This window comes from Sinocyclocheilus grahami, unplaced genomic scaffold (genome assembly GCF_001515645.1).
Source record: "Sinocyclocheilus grahami isolate Dianchi unplaced genomic scaffold, SAMN03320097.WGS_v1.1 scaffold91.1, whole genome shotgun sequence".
NCBI lineage: Eukaryota > Metazoa > Chordata > Actinopteri > Cypriniformes > Cyprinidae > Sinocyclocheilus > Sinocyclocheilus grahami.
This window is the reverse complement of record NW_015505270.1, coordinates 486,323-507,276: the sequence shown is the minus strand read 5'-3', so window position 1 is coordinate 507,276 and position 20,954 is coordinate 486,323. Positions and strand designations below refer to the sequence as shown.

The following is a 20,954-nucleotide window of genomic DNA, read 5'->3' as shown; positions in this document are numbered from 1 at the left end:
TTCTTTTTACCCTTATGTTAGCTGGGGGGATTGTGAGACAGACTGTAAATGGGGACCCAATGACTCAGGCTGGGGCCCCTGATGGGAACGATGATATTTGGTAGAGAGGAAATGGTACGGGGAGAGGTGATGAAAGAGGAACTAATGTTGGAGTAAAGGGGAATATTTGGTGAAGGCAAGGGTTGAGGATTCTGCCCTAGATGTTTAATTGTGGGACCACTCAGACAGAAAACAATTAGAGCATAGTCAAGTAGTTCTATTTTGGTACTGTAGGGTATATATTTTCCAGTGAGCACGTGACACATTTTCAGCTCCTCTATAATCAACATAATAATTGCAGGATTCAAGTAATCACATGTGATGGATTGGATTCTTTCAACTCTTTCTGTACTGGATACGCATAATGCATGACCTTGCACTGGGGGCCAGAGTTATTGTCTTTTCACCATTATTGTGTCTTGTGACTCCATATTCTGGGGCATCCATGATAAACCACAAACATATGCACAAACTAAAATAAACATAATAGGACCCAAAATTATGTCCAGTAGAAGTTTCAAAAAGACCATATTCACTCATCCTATATTTGAATGCACAATCTCATTAGTTCACTTTTATTAGTGGTGCTTTGTGCTTTGGGTTTCCCCCAAGCAACCCTCTAGCAATGCTCTGGTAACCCTACAAATTTCCTTCTAAAAGTGTAAATATGGAGTATTTTTTGAAAATTCCAAACTTTCAGTCATCTTTGAAACCCAATTTAAGATCTTAAGATCTCTTCAGAGGACTTTCTTGATTAAAACGCTCGGTTCATATGGATTATTATTACAGTAGCATTACTTTTACTACTTATTCATTAACTTTTTGAAGCATCAAAGTATTGGTGGAATGCACTTTGTGGATGGACAATAATCTCTCATTTGTGTTTAAAAAAATGAATGAGGTTTTATGGGCGTTAATGATGACAGAATGCACTATTTGAGTGAACTATCGTTTTGATTTAGTTTAGATGATGACAAAGGTTATCTAAATGTAAAAATAAGGCAAGTTATCATGCACAATAAAATATCTAATATCATTATCAACCACCACCAATGAATTGATCAAATCTGTAACATGGTACCAATATATCTTACATCACTACTTTAAATACACATTTATTTCATTAAATTACATATTGCATTATTTATCAAAAGAACTTAACATAATGAGCATTGGATGCTGCATTTAGTTTTGGCCAATGAATCATGGTAGAAACGAGAGGAGAACTGTCCCCCCTGACTGAGCCTGGTTTCTCCCAAGGTTTTTTTTCTCCATTTCTGTCACCAATGGAGTTTTGGTTCCTTGCCACTGTCGCCTTTGGCTTGCTTAGTTGGGGACGCTTAATTTCTGGCAATATTGTCGGTTTGATTGACCAGCAACTATTGGAAGAGATCTGAACTGTATGATGGCATCATCATCAATGAACTGACTTCATTTGACATCATGAAGTGTCATTTACCTAAGCTGATTATGTTTAATTAAGGATTTGGGGAATGGAGATTAATTGACCATAGCACACTAACATTACTGTCATTATAACACACAGTCAGATCCAAATCAACCCGTTTGACCTTCAACCACACTGTTTCTCTGGTGAGATATTTGTTCATTTTGTTCTAGCACTATCAACATGTAACTTCATAATTCATATTTCAGATGAGCCGTACAGTAATTTTACCCTTGGCTGCAAATATTGCACAGCTTTGAGATATCTTGTTTTCTCTCAGCGCTCTAGATCATTTGCATATGATTGTTTGCATTATAATATGTGTCTCTTTGTAAGCCTGTCAGTATAAAGGCTGGAAGATAACTTGAGGGAAATGGAAGTCCTGTATTTTGGATTTGCGTCCCACTCCCTTGGCAGGACCCAACGTATCACAGTTTGGCGTTTAAATCATCCTTGTGCTTTGGACACAATTTTAGCCTTATGGATGCTGAAAGTTCTACAGATTTACAGAACAAAATATCATTGAGACTAAATCAACCACCTAGCAACACATTTAGAACACCCTAGTAACCAAAATAGCAGTTTGCTTAAAAAACACTCAGAACACTTTAATAACCAAATAGCAACACTCTGTTAGCCTTGCACAAGACTTTGGCATCACAACGGTAGACTTGTGCCGGTATTCGGATATATCACGGTAATGAATATGCACGATATTGTTATTGTGGCACTTCTAAATACCGTGAATAATTATATAATACAAATTATTCAGAGTTTTGAATGTATTTTAAGAATACTTTTCCCATCAACTGGTCAAAATGCACAGCACCGCTGTATGCTGCATGAAAGAGGAGTCCTCACTCTGATGTAAACAAGCGCGGATGAGAAGCACATGGCGGAACATGTGAGAGACGCTCTCTCTGACAGCAGATGGCTGTACTACAGAATGAACTGACAAGCATTTATGGTAAACCTAAAAAATTGCTAATTTAATGTCATTTCTATTGGAACTTGGAATTTATGGGACAAGTGTAATTATTTAAAGCACAACAAAAGATTATTAAAACATAATGATTAAAGTAAAAGTTTTAATCTGACATTACTACAAAGTGCACTTTTTAAAAGTGTATTAGAAACATAGTCTTGAAAGTGTATCCCCTTTAAGTACACTTGAGATTTGACATACACTACAAGTGCACATGCTATACAATTAAGTTTACACAGTTTCTACTCCATAAAGTTCCTGTTTTAATTAGGCTTTGGGACAGTATATTCACAACACCGTACATCGGTTCATCTAAACAGTGAAACCATTTTCATCCATTTCCCATGCTTCATGTTGTAGCTTACGGCTGTAGAACTTCTGTTCTTCTCTTTGTTGTCTTTACTAGCGTAGCACCAAACTCCTACTCATTATTTCGTAGTGATGGGGAATGAGATTAGTTGTGCACTACAGTATGTTAATGATTACCTCCAATATTTAAAGAATGAAACATCAAAGCCTCGGCATGTTGGAAACGCTAGGGTGTATTTTATCTGAGCATACACAATTCATTATTATCTCTAGATATCCGTTTAGAATGCACAGTTGTTACCCGAATCCTTCTTGTTTTGCAGGTAAGCGTGAGATGGGATGAAAATGCAGTCGTTTCACTTTTATTAGAAGCATAACAAGTACCAGTGCTCCATATTTTATCCTCCTACACAGAGCTCTCAGATGACAGTCAGAGGATAATGCCATTTTCTCCTCCGAGCTAACAGCACCCTTGACCCAAACTGCACTGCTTTGGCCTTCTGGATAGAATGCATTCCAGTCTGTCAGTACCGTGGAGATGAGATTTATAAAGAGGTTGTGCATGGGACTGACCTGGAAATAAAAACTTTTTCATTAGTTTGTTTTATTGTGTTTTATGTACTTGCTTTGAACAAACCCCTAACCCTAGAAGTATAAAACCGGGGCATGTAACTTGTCCCACAGCAATTGCGCTGCGGTCATGAATTATGCCTCAAATCAAGCGACTTGTTGAGGAGAGTTGTGCTTTTACTTTTCTAAATGGCTAGACTTATGATTTTCCCTATGAGAATATTAGGGATGCACAAATAATTAATGTCCCATTATATTTTACATATGATTTCAATGTGCAATTCTATCCATCTATCTGTCTGTCTGTCTGTCTAATATTGTCCTAATCTAATTCTAATATTGGCCAGTATCCAATATAGTTTTAATATATTGTGAAATTGTATTGATTTATTTTTGTTGTTGTTGATTTCTTTGAATATTTGCTTTACTAAAATTATTCTTCTTTTTCTGTTCTGCAGGGCCTTATACTCGTATGAAGATGACAGTAACGATTTGATCCTGTCTGCTTCAGGAGGTAGGCTACATCTCAACATACTTCCTGTCCAAATATAGACAATCCAATAATAACCAACCAGAATGTAGTCATGCACAAGCAATAATGCTGTCGGCTGTGACTGATGACATTAATTTGCATTGTTGATGTACCATGATTGTGCTAGTGAATGCCACTGTGCGATTGTATCGTGACAGAGGCCAAGCACATGAAATGTGATATTAACACTGCTAGTGTTGTGCACAGATAAATGTCTTTATTCATTTGCAGCATATCTACTGTAAATATTCATAAAACTCAATGGACTGTAATCCCGCCATCTAAGCACAGATCCCAAACACCGGAAGTAACCGTCACTCAGCAGTTCTAATCTCACTGCATTTTCAAACTATTATAGTGCATCAAGCTGCACAGTCTCTGTTTTCCCTCAGAGCCGGAGGAGGGAAACCTGTCATTTCACACTGATGACAATCATTTAGTCTGTGACTGATGGAAGGTTATTATTAAGGGCCGTGTTGATTAGCACAGAGAACACCATTCAGAAGTTGGATTTATTGTGGAAAGTCTGTTTGCAAGAGATTTCCCGCAATGTTTATTTACAGTGTATAGTTAGACTTTTTTTGTTTCTGAAGTATTTGTATCTAAAACCATAATTTTGCTGCAGTTTTCAGAAACAATATTATATCTTAGCGATGTAAAAAAAAAAAAAAAAACTGTAAACAGCACAGTATGAGAATGATGCCACGCAGAGCAGGGAGAGCATGCATTCTTGCTATTCATGCAAACTTATGAGATATTTAAATTACAACATGAAAAATGAAAAAAATATAGCTCAGATTTCAAAGCAGAAATTATCCAATTTATCCAAGTGCAATTTCAAATTATCAGTTTAAATGACCAAGAGTGGTATTTCATTTAGATCAGTTTAGTGTACACAGAGTTAGGGAAAATTGCATATTGAAATCATGCACATGGAATTACATTTTTTATGTGGGCAGTAAGTAGTGGGCTTATGTGTCTGCTGCTTTGTGTAACATCCTCTTTCCGGAACAGGAAAGAACTTCCACCAGACTGTTGGTGTGTGTGTGTGTGTGTGTGTGTGTGTGTGTGTGTGTGTGTGTGTGTGTATGTCTATCCAAACCCTCTCCAGAGATCTATTTCTGTCCATTTGCACATTTACACCTCTCATGAGATGCAGTAACCGATCATAGTTATGGGCATAATGGGTAGCCAGCACACGTGGTGATTAAATAGGAAGCATTTGCAGCAGATTAGAGATTAGAATTGTATATTTTTTTTAAAAGAATTATTTTGTTTAAACATTTATTATTATTATTATTATTTTATAAAATAATTTTTTTTTTTACAACTTTTACGAATTATAACAATGCAATCTAGTGGGAACAACAGCCCGTTTTAAAGAGATTCACTGTTTCTGACATAAGCGAATAAAAAAATATTTTCCGAAGACCAGATCATCGTGATTAGCTGTTCTGTCATAAGCGACAAGAGCAAATCGAATAATAGGGTACAAACGGACTGATAAGGTCAGAGCAGTGTGATGGCCTTGTCCCTAGACACGGTTCTAATAACTTTTACCTGAGAAGATTTTGCTGCTTCATTTCGGAAGATTAACTTTTCCCTTCTTCATTCTTCATAACCTGTAAAACCTGGTGAAGTCCGTCATTGATGTAAATCAAAGAACAAAAGAAAAAGAGCAATCCTTGGACTGTTCTAGTCGCTGATTAACTTTCATAGCTTGAATAAAGATTAATATGTATAGTTTATGCATATATAATATAGTTTATGTGAAGATTGTTTTAAAATCACTTAAATGAAGAGTTGTCATATATTTCAGAGCCTATTAAATGTTAAAAATAATGGCTTTCAATTATACTGTAATGTTGAATGGCTATAATTAATAGGTAACATTTAGGGAAAATGCACCAGCAGGACAAATAAAAAAATATATTTTAATATGTTTAGTTATTGTAGTAGTAATAACTGTCTGTTTTTGCAAAAAGAGTTTCATGGCCAGTAAAAAAAAATTGGGGCCGTAAAATTTGATCATATTACCATTGGCAGGTGTGGCAAAAAGTTAGTTTTAGGCCCTGTGAATATATAGAATGATATATAAGTACATAAGTATATATATATATATATTTATTTCTCTCAAAAAATCTGTTTTAAGTTGTTACCTGTTCTAGTAATGTGTATATATAAACTAGTAAATATTACTATACTTCTTATTCCAGTGGTATTTTTGTAGTGAGTGCTAACAAAAAATAGATCTAACAACTATCTTAAAAAGACAGGAAATAATTTTCTGATGACCCCCACACATAAGCCCCCACAATCCTGAATTAGTAGTTATGAAATGACTTGATTAGATGTACTTTTTTTTGTTTTGCACTTAGTACACAAAAAATGGACTTTTCTTTCTTAACAGTGTGATTGTTGTGTTTGACAGATGGGGGTCTGACAGAGATTGCAGTAGCCTTCGATAACACTCTGATCATGTACGGTTTCTGCAGCCTGAAGGAGCCCAGCGCAGCCCTGCCACGCTACATCCTCATCAACTGGGTGAGATGACGCAACAACCTGCGTTCAGTGAATTTTGAAACCCGTTAGCAAGAACACTGGCTCTAGAGGTCAACAAAGACACAGCAGTCAACATAACCACAGTCAATCAACATCGGTGCTGCCCTGAAATCAGACATGCGTTCTTTTATCATACAAAGGCAGGAAATAATTTTGTGATGGTGGTCGGAGCAAGACCCCACGTCAGGCCCCCACAATCCTGAATTAGTAGTTATGAAATTGCTATTTTGCTAAAAATCCAAGATTAGATTAGAAGACACGTTAACTTGTGGTTAGGCTGATATGGGGCAGTATAACAGTTAGTGGCTTGAAGGCGTTTAGATTTTTTAAACATGAGTTGTATGGCAAACGTTATTGCTGAATCACTGGATAATATTGCTTAGAATAGATCAAATATAAGAACGAGCCTCCAGGCATGATTTTAGTTCTATTTAGATCATCCATTTTTAAGTTGCCGCCAGTATTTTGAACTGTAAAAAGCGAAGTACTGGCTGTTGGATACAACTCATGAAAGACACTCTTAGATGCTTTCATTATTTTCCTATTTTCATTTAATTACAAGCATATTTTGTACTTTGTATTCTTAGTACTCGTCCCTTTGTCACAGCAATTATTTTAAATTGTGTGAGTTTGATTATTTTCCAATGGGTGCTGATCAGAGACGTCTGCCTGTTTAGTTGAATTATTAAAGAGGCAGTATCTCTTAAATGTATTGTTACCTTGGAAACAAAATATAAGAACGAGCCTCCAGGCATGATTTTAGTTCTATTTAGATCATCCATTTTTAAGTTGCCGCCAGTATTTTGAACTGTAAAAAGCGAAGTACTGGCTGTTGGACACAACTCATGAAAGACACTCTTAGATGCTTTCATTATTTTCCTATTTTCATTTAATTACAAGCATATTTTGTACTTTGTATTCTTAGTACTCATCCCTTTGTCACAGCAATTATTTTAAATTGTGTGAGTTTGATTATTTTCCAATGGGTGCTGATCAGAGACGTCTGCCTGTTTAGTTGAATTATTAAAGAGGCAGTATCTCTTAAATGTATTGTTACCTTGGAAACGCATGCCATGGTTGCTGTGGAACACAGTATTCACTTCAATGTAAGGTTTAAGGATGTGGTTATCAGGTTTTTGTTTTCTGAATGCAGTGGTTGTAACTACCTGGGGGAGCAATCTGAGACTATTATATATTGCCAGTACTCCAAAGTGTGCAAGACATTTTTTTATGCATACTCTACAGTTCTTTGAATAAACACGTATATGACGACATGTGTTCAGGTTGGTGAAGATGTGCCTGATGCCAGGAAGTGTGCCTGTGCCAGTCATGTAGCCGCCATAGCGGAGTTCTTCCAGGTGGGTCTCACCAAGGTAAAAAAAAACATCTTTTACTACTCTTCTAAATTAGGTAATGACCCATTTCAGAGACATATGATTCCACTGTCACTGTCATTTTCACATCATCTCTGCTCTGAGCATGCGAGGAGAGTTAGCTGTTAGGTTTCGCAGTCATCTTTTGTGACATTTCTTTGAAAACTGTCTGGAAAAAAAGGAAATGTCATTCATCCAAAACTATTTTCTTTGTTAGTGTTGGGATGAATCTCACAAAACCTGGTCCAGAGCAGGTTGAGTTCACCACAAAATCAAATGAAAGAAATGAGAATTTATACTTTGGAGATAATTAAAGAAGATTATTTTGTACTATCTTTTTTTTTTACATTGTGACATAATTTTGGTGACAATTAAGCATGTTGTCCCCCCAACTGTCATTACTGTAATGCACCAAAAAATTAACTATCATTACTATAATGCAAAAAATACTTTTTTATAAAGTTTTTTGATATACCCTGTCTTTAATTTATGCATATTTTTATTTAAAGACTTATATAAATTTTGAAGATTATTTCCATTAGTTTGTTATAGCATTGAGAATCCAATGAGAATTCACTACAATGAGAATTGTTGGGGAAATGTGGAAAATTGTCATAAAATAAATTACATTTTTAATTGAATTATAAAATTAAATTAAATTATTTATAGAAATGTTATTTCATTTTTCTAGTGAAATGTTAATTAGAAAACAATACAAAAATAAAATGTAAAATGTTTTCACATTTTTACTAAATAAACACATGTATAAACACATATTGAATAATTTTATTTTTTTATATTTGTTCATTTTTATTTACAGTATGCGATTCTTTTTTACCTTTGAAATACCTTAATAAGAAAACAGTACAAAATCAAAGTAAAAAATTATCTAGACATGTTTTTCACTAAATAAACAAGAACAAAATAATAAATCTTTTTTAATAATTCATTTTTATTTACAGTATATGCATTGCAAATTAGTTTTTACTCAGTGAAAAAAAAAGAATACAAATTTAGTGGACTTGGACCTGTTTTTGTGAAATTCACCCATTGAAACATAATTGGTGTTTTTCAGAAGTTGTTTTTAAGTGTAAATTTCAAACATTGACTCATAATGCGTGAATTCTAACATAATGTTTTAGTGCTTTTCAATACCACCATCTCCTCTGTTGTTGTTTCGGCTTACTGTATGGCTTTCTTTAACAGCATGCCTCTTTAGCTCTGCTGCAATTCAGTCCTGTGTTCCAGCAGATAAGAGTAAATCACAAGTCATGTGGGTGGGCCACAGAGTCTTGGGGGGTTTGCTGCATGTGTGTGTGCTTCTGCGTGTATGTACCTAACAGTTAGTAATGTGCAGCAGAAGATGTTTCTAGATGACTAACACGGCCCTCTTCGGGGCCATTGTGTTGGAGGTGTCTGTCGGTGTGAGAGATCTGAATGGGGGGCCGCTCGGCTTTTCAAATCTCTCAATCTCTTCAACGTGGGTGCGTGGGCAAGAAAAGGAGAGAGAGAGAATAGAGGTATTGAGGTAGAGAAACTCCACGATGAAACATCAGCGAGATGACCAAGGCAGCCACAGAGATTGTGCTTTTGGGTTGAAAGAGAGACTATGCTATCAGGAATGAATTGATCTAAAGTGCCAGTCAACTCATCGGCTGCTCTTTTTAAGCTACTGAAAAGACTGATGGCAGCATTCATGTAGCTATGTCAGAGGAACACACATGAGCTAGATATAGTCGGTTGTTTGATGTTCTTACAAAAGCTTAGGTAGAGGTCCAGCTCAGTATGCTGTGATGCTCACACAAACACTCTTGCTTGCTTACAAGCACATTGAAGACCCGTTTTATCTTGCTTGAAAAACCAAATTGCATTTACTTCTCATGTGAATGAATTTTGATTTTCTCATTGTTTATACTGATTCATAGTTATCCCTTCATATGTTATTCACTGTTATTCTGAACTCATTCTTTCATTAATGTGATTGAGGATTTAATAATGTACACTACTGTTCAAAAGTTTGGGGTTAGTGAGGTTTTAATTTTTTTAAAGAAATTAATACTTTTATTCAGCAAGGGTGCATTAAATTGATCAAAAATGACAGTAAAGACATTGATGATGTTACAAAAGATTTCTATTTCAAATAAACTTTCTATCCATCAAAGAATCCTGAAAAATGTGTATCACGATTTCACAAAAATATTGTAAAGTGTAGATTGTATTACAGTGCCATCTATTGATGTTTACTTTATTATCTACATTCATAATTAGCAGTTCTCAAATTAGGGCCGGGCATTATAGCTAGAAATTATATCTCAGTGTTTTTTAGACTATATATAGATAGTGATAAATGACTGAAAAGATTGTTTTAAGTGTTTGTGTTGTTGTTTTTAAATAATCATTTTTAAACATTTCCACACTGTTTTTCACTAAATAGAAGAGCATTTAACATAGAATAATATCTGATCATTTTTGTTTATTTTTATGCATTGATATAACAATTCTGTAGTCATACTGTAAACAGAAATATTTACCTGCGTTTATGATTTTACTAAAACTAGAAAATGCCATAATTGGACAATTATTGCTGTTTTTAACCGTTTACAGAAATTAATCAGGCTTAACTCCAAAAACACTCAAATTAATCTCTGAATACGAATTTTGAACCGGTCCCTTTAAACAGACAGTTAGAACCAATTCACAGAAATGAATCAAACTTAACCAACGCTACACGATTTTTGGTACTGAACTTGAATTCAGAAACACTCGTACTCGCATGTCATGGGACAAGGAAGAATCAGAAAATGTCTTTAGGAAACTTGTCAAGTAGAGTTTGTCCATGCTTAGCACCACTGAGGCCTTTTGGTGTAACCTGATGCTTTTGTGACTTTCTTCTTTTTTCTTACACACTAGGGACAAGCTGTATGCCATAGCGACTTAAAGTGCTCATCATTTAAATGCACGGTTGATGCTGGTTGCCAGGTGACGTGTGTGCGTGTGCAGCAGTACTACTGATGCTCTTTTTCTCTTTCCAGGGTGTTGACATCGTCATGAACGCTAGCACCATGGATGACATCGACCCCTCAGCTATCGGACAGAGGCTGACTAATGGGACGGCTCCAGTGGCCAGTCCAGTGCTAAGCCGCCTGCGAATGAAAGACGAGGAGAACGCAGAACACGTTGTGCGTGACTGGTGACAGAAGGGCTGCTAAAGGGATGGGGGTACAGTCTGTATGTGTGGGCTTGTTTACATGCATATGGACGCTACTGGAAAGGGGTCAAATCAAGTTGTCTGTGAATGGCTCTCTAATAGTGTGATGTCTGACATAGGGGCACAGCCTCGTTGCTGTTTTTGGAGGAAAGAGCTCTTAGAGCCACATCGTTGATCCAGAGGAAGTGAAACAATGATTGTTTCTGTATGTGAAACACTGAGTTGATTCACACACTTTTAAAATAACCAAGATCCTTCCTGATGTTTTGCTCACTTATCTGAATCAGTGGTTCCCAACCCTGGTCCTTGAGGCACCCCAACACTGCATGTTTTGCATGTCTCCTTAATCAGACACACCTGATTCAGATCATCAGCTCATTAGTAGAGACTCCAAGACCTGAAATTGGTGTGTCAGAGAAAGAAAACATGCAAAATGTGCAGTGTTGGGGTGCCTCCAGGACCAGGGTTGGGAACCACTGATCTGAATGACGTCTCTACAAGTATATTTGTATACTTCATTGTAACCCCTATAATTTGGTATTAGTGTATCAAACCGTAGCATTTCAGCCAAACAAATTCAAGCACAAAGTGATGTTGGTGTAATCTAATCTCAAAGCCAGGTTGTACATCTTTGATACACCTGTAACAATATTTTACAATAAGGTCCTGTTCATTAGCATTAGTTAATGCATTAGCTAACAATGAACAGTATATTTTTTTTTACAGCATTTAATAATCTTTGTTAATGTTAGCTAATAAAAATACAATTCATGTTAGTTCACGCTGAATTCACCAATATTAATAGATAAACATTTTTATTTGAAAAATTTAGTAAATTAACAGAAACTACGATTAATAAATGCTGATTACAATTAGACTAACAAAAGATTAACACAGTATTGTTCATTATTTGTTAATTTTTTCTAGTGTAGTTACCTAATGTTAACAAAAGATATAAAAACGATATAGTGTTTCCTAGACAGGGAAATTGTCTGTGTGTGTGTCTGCTTTCTAGCTGTCCCCATAGTGCCTCCCTTGGATCATCATCTTTGTCCTCAGTTAGCTGTCCAATTAAAACGGCCAGTACTCACACTTCCCCTTTCCTCCTGACCGCAGGGCACCACCTACGAGAAAACAAATGCAGAGATCGAGATGAAGAAAATCAATCGAGGAGAGTTCTGGGAACAAGCCAAGGTAGAAATTTGATTCCGTTGGGTTTCTGCTGCAAAGATGCTTGATCTGAGACTCTTCAGGATGGCAGTGTGAACCGCTGTAAACTAGTTCTAGCACACAATGTGATGGGTCAGCTGACTAGTCTCTTTGTTTTAACATTATGAGGAAGTGCTTCTGTCAGATTAGTTTGATGCTGTTCGATCATTAGCAGCTAAGAATACTCTCATAGATAAATGAAATTGTACTAACTGTGTACAGTTAGTACAATTGTGAACACAACTGTGTTTTGTTTTGTTTTGTTTTATTTAGTTTTTATTAAACTATGGGCACTTTTGTCTCTGGGGTTTTATTAAAACTTTCTTGGGGGGTCTTGGAAACTTTTTACCATACCTACAGATTTCAGTCCTAATTAGTGAAAATCTATTATAAAAATATTGCTCTATTTGGAAACTATGATCATCTAAACAGTAAAATAAAGGTAATATTTATTGAGTGAAAAATATCTATATTGATTTTTACAAAAATGATGGCTGTTATTTTCACCACTAACAACAATTTTGCCCGATAATATTTTATAATAGATTAGTGTACTTGTTTCCTAAGGTGTCAGTGTAGATCAGTTTGAGACATATGTGAAAAAAATCTATATAAATATCACTCACGCAATATTTGCTTTGCATAATTTTAGGACCATACTGTAGTTTGTAATATTAATATAACACATTTGAATACTTGCTAATAAACTTTAAATATTATTTATTAACAACATTAATAATTCAAATTGATGTTGTGGTTATTGTTGATTAACAGTAAGAAATTATTATTTAACTGTGTGCATTTAGGTTACATAAATTGCTAGCTGTTAGCCTTAGCATCCATAAATGTTTACAATGTTATTTTCACTTCAGAATTGTATTAAACGAAATAGATTAGTTAAAGGTGTGTTAAAAATGGCTGGTTCATAAAAATGGTAGAATTCTTCTAGTTGAAGAAACATTCTGCAGATTGCTGTAGAAAAATGGAGGCTTACATACATTTACTGTTTTTTTTGTTTGTTTTTTTTGCACAAAATAAGAGTATTGTGTTCTACAATGTTTAGATCTGTTTTTATCCACTAAAATTTAAAACCAAATACATAAAATATAAATGAAATAAGGAAAAATAAGTATAAATGTTATTGTCGTAATCTTATTGTGACTGTAAATTCATTTTACTGATGTTTTACTGACACGTACCTTGTTTAAAGCGGGAAGAGGAGTTGAGAAAGGAGGAAGAGAGAAGGAAGGCTGTGGAGGAACAGAAGCGCTTTGAAACCGAGAGGATGGAGCTGGAAAGAAAAGAGCAAGAGGAAAGAGAGAAGCGCTACCGTGAGAGGGAGCAGAAGATCGAGGAACAGAGGTAGGAAGGATGCCACAATGGCCAACACTGATGACCCTCAGCCATATATTATTATAATGCTATCCGTTTTTATATACGTGGTCACAGGAAGAAGATGCAGGAGGAGGAAGAGGCCAAAGACAGGAATCAAACCTTGATTGTAAGAGTGCGTATGCTTTGCATACAGTAAACCAGGTTTGGTGTTTTAAGAGATATTTTAGGGCTTGAATCATCTACAGAATGCATGATGGTCTATGGGTGGTAACCGGAAGGTAACCAGAAAAAGAAGAAGACCCATGTGTCTTAAGTAATATTGTCCTGTAATAAATGGATAAATGGCTTTGGGCAGTATACAGACTTCAGTATTTACACAAAATCAGATTTATTGCACTAATCATCTGGAAAGTAAATAAGTTACAAACAACTGTTATTAAAGGGGTCATATGATGCTATTTTAAAGATCATTATTTTGTGTATTTGGTGTAACAGAATATGTTGACATGCTTTAATGTTCAAAAAACACATTATTTTTCAAATACTGTACATTATTGTAGGTCCTCTATGCCCCGCCTCTCTCAAACGCTTCGTTTTCTACAAAGCCCCCTCCTTTGACAAGCGCAGTCTGCTCTGATTGGCCAGCTGACCCAGTGCATTGTGATTGGCCGAACACCACAAGCACGCGTCGGAAATGTAACGTCCCTTACCATAATTGCTTCAGCTTTCAAAGTAAATATCAAGACAGTTAATAATGTCGTTAGTTTTACCATCAGTTCAAGCCCGAAAGGGCAACAGAGTCGCGTGACAGGCACAGTGATGATGCAGTACACAAGCCGCGGTTAAGACAGTTGATGTGCTAGGATTTCTGACAGGCAGTTCACTCTCCTGTGATGTGACCCTGTTCCCCTCACACAAACACACACACACACAACGCGTTACTCTGCGCTGCGCAAAACTCAGAATTTGAACAGTCAATAGCAAATATTTAAACTAATAACAAAACATACTTACAGTCGCTGATTCAGAAGCGCCAGATTGTCATAGCAAAGTCGGAATTGACCCCTTTTTATTCCCTTTGTGCACAGCCAGCCTTGTACTCTTCTAGGTTCAAAAAACTGTTGTCCATAAAATGCGTTGCATAAATTCGAACATCTGGGTTGTGCTGTTCTGTTGTAAATAAATCTTAACCAATGATTCCTAATTGCATCTACTTCCGGAAGGCCGAATCAAGTGCTTTTGCTTTCGCACTGAAACACACAGCGTCTCCCTGACATGGCTGCATCAACACTACTGCTGTTCCTGAAACCACGCCACCTTTCTTTGCGTGCACATTTGCATTTGCATTATGCTAATATTTCCACATAGTGACGTAGACGTGGGGGCATGTTAGAACGAGGCGTTTTAGGTAGGCGTGGTTGACTCTTAACTTTTATAAAGAATATCTCTTTGGATTTGAGACATTAGTCTTTGCAACTTTACAGATCTTTGTTATGCACCAAGAGCTTGTAACACTCCAAAGAGAAAGGAAAACTTGAAATCGCATCATATGACCCCTTTAAAAAAAAAAAGTTTTTGCTGCCCCCTGCTGGAAATAAACAGGTGCGTTCATCCACTTCACAGACAGAGCCCAGTTATGAAGACCCTGCCCTGGAGAAAAGAGAAACAGAGGTTGAGGTGGGTTGAAACAGAGCTTTTAGGGCCACACCAGCATCGATTCGTTTCACAGATAAGTGTTTTCAAAAGGAGAACAGATTCCGACCCTAACAAACTAAAATGTGGGACAGATTTGTATTATAAAGACAGATATTCTGCTGGGGTTTACATGTGGGTCAGTGGGATTCCTCATACTATTTCAAGAGTTTCTGTGTTTCGGTGCGTGTGCAGTCAATAGGATCTTTAGTCTGAGAAGGAACCAAAAAAAAATCCTTCTTACCTGCAATTATTTTTATTCGTCACATCATGTATTACTGGTTTAAATTCATGATTCCATCTAAAATATCACTCTAAACATGCAGTGTTGTACGAACATATCCAAATAGGAAATTAATAGAAAATTGTTTAATTATAATTAGTTATTAATGGACAATTATTTGTTTAGCTATTGTTATAATAATAATAATTATATATGTAATCGTATTATGTGTTTTGTAATTGTGTTCACTTAAATTATCTAAATTTATTTTATAAACTTGAATTTGTTTCACCTCCTTTTCCTGTGTTCATACAGTATGTTGACAGGATGTGGCAACTTTCATTACCCAGGAAAATTATTAAATTCCATCTAAATGTGCAGTGTGCTAAGAATACATCCAAAGAGAAAAATAATGAAAAAAATATTTTGCTATCTTATAAGACATTAATAATAATATTCATATAAATATTATTTTGTCTATTTTATCTAATTATATATATATATATATATCTATCTAGGCCTATATCTATCTACTATATATTATGTTTTACCTCGTTTTCCTGTGTTAATATGTTTATAGGAAGCGGCAGCCATCATTGCCCAAAGGCCCATTAACCCACGGGAATTCTTCAAGCAGAGAGAGAGGGCCATAGCCAGCAGCGTGGACATCTCACCAGTCACCACGCACAGGACCGGTAAGATCATAGTAAAAGGGTGGAGAAGAGGAGGAGGAGGGCATAGATGCTAAATCCTAAGCCTTTGTTTATCCTGCTTCTTGCTTTTCACGTGTCTCTCCTACTGTCATTTAATGTGAATAAAACAACACGGCTCAGGAGAGACCATCTGTCTCAGAATGTACTGAAATTTGTAATATAATAATGTTAGGGTCATAGTTGAATTATGTAGATAGATATACTTTTATGCATTAATATAGAGAACAGAGGTTAAAGAGGATCTAAACTTCATATACTCCCAACAATTATTGTAAGCCACAGTTATAAATGTGAGAATGGTTTAAATCGTATAACAAAATATCAAACAAAGTGTATATTTTAATTTTTTTAATGTATTTAAAATTGAAATATGCAACCTACAGAGAAAAACCAGTTTGAATAATGGATTGATGGATATACAGTATAGATAGATAGATTATTCAAATGTTATAATAACATGCTCATAGTTAATTTGATGAACTAAGATGCCACATTGTGGCCAGAATCTAAGCTAAACCAGTTTGACTAGGCTGGAAGACCAGTTAAACCAACAAAATCAGCTTTAACCACCTCCGGCTGGTCATTTTGATTAAAACAAATAGTACAATCTAAATAATAATAATAATTAAAAACCTAACATTTCTGTGTACTAATGTATTGTGCTTAATAAAGTATTGCATAGCTTAGCAACATGCAAACTCTATTGGAATCAATTTGTTAATTGTGCTTTGCTAAGTCATGCAGCTTGCTGATTGATGTTATTTCTTACTAAAGTGACTAGTTGAGAAGATCATTTTTTGGTCCAAATAGCCTAGTTTTTTCACACAAGGTTCAAATGTACCAACTGGAAGTTGAGTAAATCCATGATTTCAATACCTGCTGAAACAAAACACACCGGCTGGAAATTCCAAACGAGGACTGCTATTTGACCATCTTAAACCAGCAATCCACCTTAGGATAGTTTATGTAGGGATTTTTTCAGCAGGGATGCTGAAGCGAAGATTACTTTATTGTAAAAAATTGTATATTGGTGCCATTTTCCAACAGACTGTATGGTCCTGCTGAACAATGCAATATTATTACTGGATGATTGTGCCATTTCATTATTTATTTAAGATCATAGAATTTTCAGTGTTGGAGTGAATGTCAAACTCCTCACTAGCATCTGTTGCTGAAGGGTATACAGACACTGAAACAACTACTGCTTTATGCTCAGAGGGTGTGAAACCATCACACTAACAACTGTTTTCTTACCTCTCTCCTTCTACCTCACTATTTTCTCTCCATTTCTTTTTTCTTCTGATCACTTTATCCTTTTGGTTGTCAACACATCTGTTTGATTTCCTGCTCGATCATCTGTCCGTTCCATCTATCCTTCTGATGACCCTGGATCTTATTTAACCTCTACCCAACTGCCGCACATCCATCATTGCTTCTGTTTTGAACTCGTGCTTCTCTATTTCTCTTATCATTTCTCTTTTATACAAATTTCTTCCCCTCTCTATCCCTGGATTTCTTTCCTCCTGTCTATCTGGTCTGGTCTTCCTCTGTCACACCTGTGTACGTCGCTATATGTGTGTGCGTGGGTGTCCGCGTGTCCCGCACAATGGTCCTGTCTTCCGTTTACCAGGCCGCTTGGACAGTCCATTCTTGAGGCAGCAGCACAGTCCATCCGATTGCAGCCCGCCCCCTTCTCGCACTCCGCCCCATTCACGGCGGCAGCCAGGTCCACCTGGTAGGTACTGGACAGATCTTGCTGAGGGATACTGCATCAGCATAGGATCACGAAGTCACCATCTTAGCCTTTAGCCACCCTCCTCACTGAATTATCGTTTTTCTTTTGGCTTCCTCAGCAACACTGCGCTTCTCAGAGCATTCACTGTGGCTGCAATGTACCGGATACACCCGGTCTTCCAGTGTCAGTATGTGCTAGTATTAAAGGGATAGTTCACCCTGAAATTAAGTATCTGTCACCATTTGCTCACCTTCATGTCACTCCAAACCTGTATGACTTAGTTTCTTCTGTGGAACACAAATGGAGCTATTTGGCGGAATGTCCAAGCTGCTCTTTTCCCTAAATCAAAGTGCCTGTGATGCACCCTAAAAGACAAAAAGAAACATGGGATTAGATTGTTTATTACAATCTTTAATCTAATAATTAATATATCATAAACTTTAATCTAATTACCTTCTAGGAATTAAAAATATATGGATTTTAACTAAATTACTTCACTAGTTATTAATATTTGAAAAAGTGTCCGACAAGTTAATACTGTGACCAACAAAATCATGTAGTACAACCAACATGCAGAAACATTCAGGGGGGAAAAAACATAAAACATGAAATATCATCATAGAGAGGACCCCTAAATACTAAAAATCTTAAATATTAAAAGTGTAAGGAAAATATGTTACCACTTGATAGACTGCAACTTTAATGACTCTAAAAATGTCATGTGGTGTAGCTAGCAGATATAGTAACAGATCTTTTCCTCTGTATTGTGATATACATTCAAGTGTAACGACGTATCGAGTAAGAAGTATAAACATCGAGCTGGGACAGAAGTCTGTCATTTCACCGAAAAGTCAAGTTATGACATTGATTAAACATTACGAGGTCAAAAAAGATCTATAACATGCATTTACACAATAATCACTTCATTCCTACTTTAAATAAAAATATTTATTTGTACAAAACGGTATAAAAGTTTGTCAAAAGCATACGAAACCAACATGAATACAAGGAGTACATTTCAAAAAATGTATCTTTCCTATACTGCATCGCATTGACTCATCTCCTTTTGTGTTCCACGGAAAAAATAAAGTCTTTTGATTCTGGAATGACATGAGGGTGAGTAAATAATGACAGAATTTCATTTTTCTGTGAATTAATACATTTGAAGGACAGCTGTATTAACTGAAAAGCATCCCACTCTGGAGCGGGTTTCGAGCGTCCTGATAAAGACAGAACCACTTTTTACGACAAGTGTATGTGATGACGTGCTCAACTCTTACAGGATGAACTGTATGTCTAATCTCAAGTAACTATCTCCCCTTCTGTATGTCCCATGATCTCAAGTAACCTTCAGTACTAGCTAACTAGACTACGGCCTTCTCAGTGTCACAGTCCATTTCTTTCAACTATTTGAACCATATTGCCATCTTTTCTTGGTCCATAGTCTGTATATGTGTCCTATACTTGTTGTCCGTTGACTTTGTATTTTGCACAGGAAACATTGAGTACGTGTTATTTTGAAGCTATGCCGTGGATGTTTGGAGGACTGAGACAAAGTGATTCTTTTGGTTAGGGCGATCTGGTTGAATCTCACCAATGTTACTCCCCTCATGTCCCCCTTCCTCTCCTCCCATGCTCTTTCTGATGGATAACCGGCGGCCCTGCGTGCACTTCCTTCCATCCTGTTGACCTGTGAGTGTATGCCACGTTGCACCGCATGTGATTGTGGTCTCCGAGTCCTTGGGCTTGCATTCCGTAGACCTTGTGTGACTATGGTGTCGTGCGTGATCTTTGTGGAGTTGACCTTGTGGTGTGTTTGAAAGTAAAATTAAACAGCAACCCAAGGACAAATGGCGCCTGCAATTATCAGTGTGTGCTATGAGGACTAAACATTGGGTCTGTGCTAAGACCCAACATCTAAAGTTCATCTAGAGTGATACAGTGGGTTTTACATTTCAGAAATGGGCGAATTTTGTGCCTGTACAACTGTTTTCCTGAAATCAGCTTTTATGATGGTCATTGTCGTTTCATTGATTGTGTTTGATTTGTCATGTGAGGTCTTCTCTCAGCTGTATCATTTTAAAGTGGCTATCTACAAAATTTGCATCTCAGTGTTTTTGTCGCGTTATGAGTTCGTGACTTCCTGTGGAAAACTTCAAAGCTCAGAGGTTGCTCTTTCAGAGCTCAGGAGACTTAATTGGGTTTTAAGAATGTTTTGTCTTAAGCAAATTTGTCTCAGATGTTTCTCCTGAAATTCCTAAAATAGAATTAAATGAGATGATGCTTGACATACGATAAGAATTAGCTCAGATTTGGTTTTGAATTAATTAGATAACCGTTTGCGTTAATATCGAAATCTCTGACTTTTGATTGCAGACTTAATCTCTGCAAACCTGAGCATGATTTGTGATTAGTTCTGAGAATATTTTTGAGATTGTAAAAATTTAATTTGCTCTTTGTTAAATGTTGTTGTCCAGGAGAAACAATTGAGATGTTAAAGAGATCTTAATTGTGGTTGTTCTTTCCAGTGGGTTGGTGTGTCATTATTTAGATATCCTCTAAAAATGGCATAAACAAGATTAATAGATCTTAGATCTTGGCTGTATGATTACATATTGTCTTATATTGACCACCTGCCACTTTAAAGTCAATTAATTGAATATTTTTTTTAACTTGTCAGCTTGCTTTAGCTTGTCATGAGATCGAGAGGTCAACCTTTAGTGTTACTGTATGTATCATTTCATAATGCCATGACATATTGGTGGATGCATATGATTATACATGCTTTAGTGCTGTATTGAGTGTATAAAACATTTTTTATTAATAAAACATCTTTCTTGTGCTGACATTTTTAAGAGTGTGTGCATGTTCAAAAACGATGTGCATTTGTAAATTTGTGAACTAATTTTCTGCGCTGCACACTGTGTTTTGTCTTCACGGTCACGTTGGCATGTCTGTGTTTTGATGTCACGATCATTGACGAGGGCGATGGGGACGATGCACTTTTTGACAGACAAAACAT

The 20,954-nt window shown here is 36.2% G+C and overlaps 1 protein-coding gene across 5 annotated transcripts in view; it reads left to right on the top strand.

Moving 5' to 3' along the window:
* Window positions 1–20,954, top strand: part of LOC107587196 (drebrin-like) — a 76,851-nt gene that overhangs the window by 49,970 nt on the left and 5,927 nt on the right. Inside the window, exons 2-11 of one of the 5 annotated variants that reach the window (XM_016274865.1) lie at window positions 3,809–3,864; window positions 6,314–6,426; window positions 7,728–7,802; window positions 10,850–10,996; window positions 12,142–12,219; window positions 13,445–13,596; window positions 13,684–13,741; window positions 15,193–15,246; window positions 16,065–16,179; window positions 17,828–17,932. In XM_016274865.1, the coding sequence (XP_016130351.1) occupies window positions 3,809–3,864; window positions 6,314–6,426; window positions 7,728–7,802; window positions 10,850–10,996; window positions 12,142–12,219; window positions 13,445–13,596; window positions 13,684–13,741; window positions 15,193–15,246; window positions 16,065–16,179; window positions 17,828–17,932 (953 nt within the window). Of the gene's footprint in view, window positions 1–3,808; window positions 3,865–6,313; window positions 6,427–7,727; window positions 7,818–10,849; window positions 10,997–12,141; window positions 12,220–13,444; window positions 13,597–13,683; window positions 13,742–15,192; window positions 15,247–16,064; window positions 16,180–17,827; window positions 17,933–20,954 lie in introns of all 5 variants that reach the window. The other 4 variants (XM_016274862.1, XM_016274864.1, XM_016274866.1 and 1 more) reach the window with 4 other exon arrangements.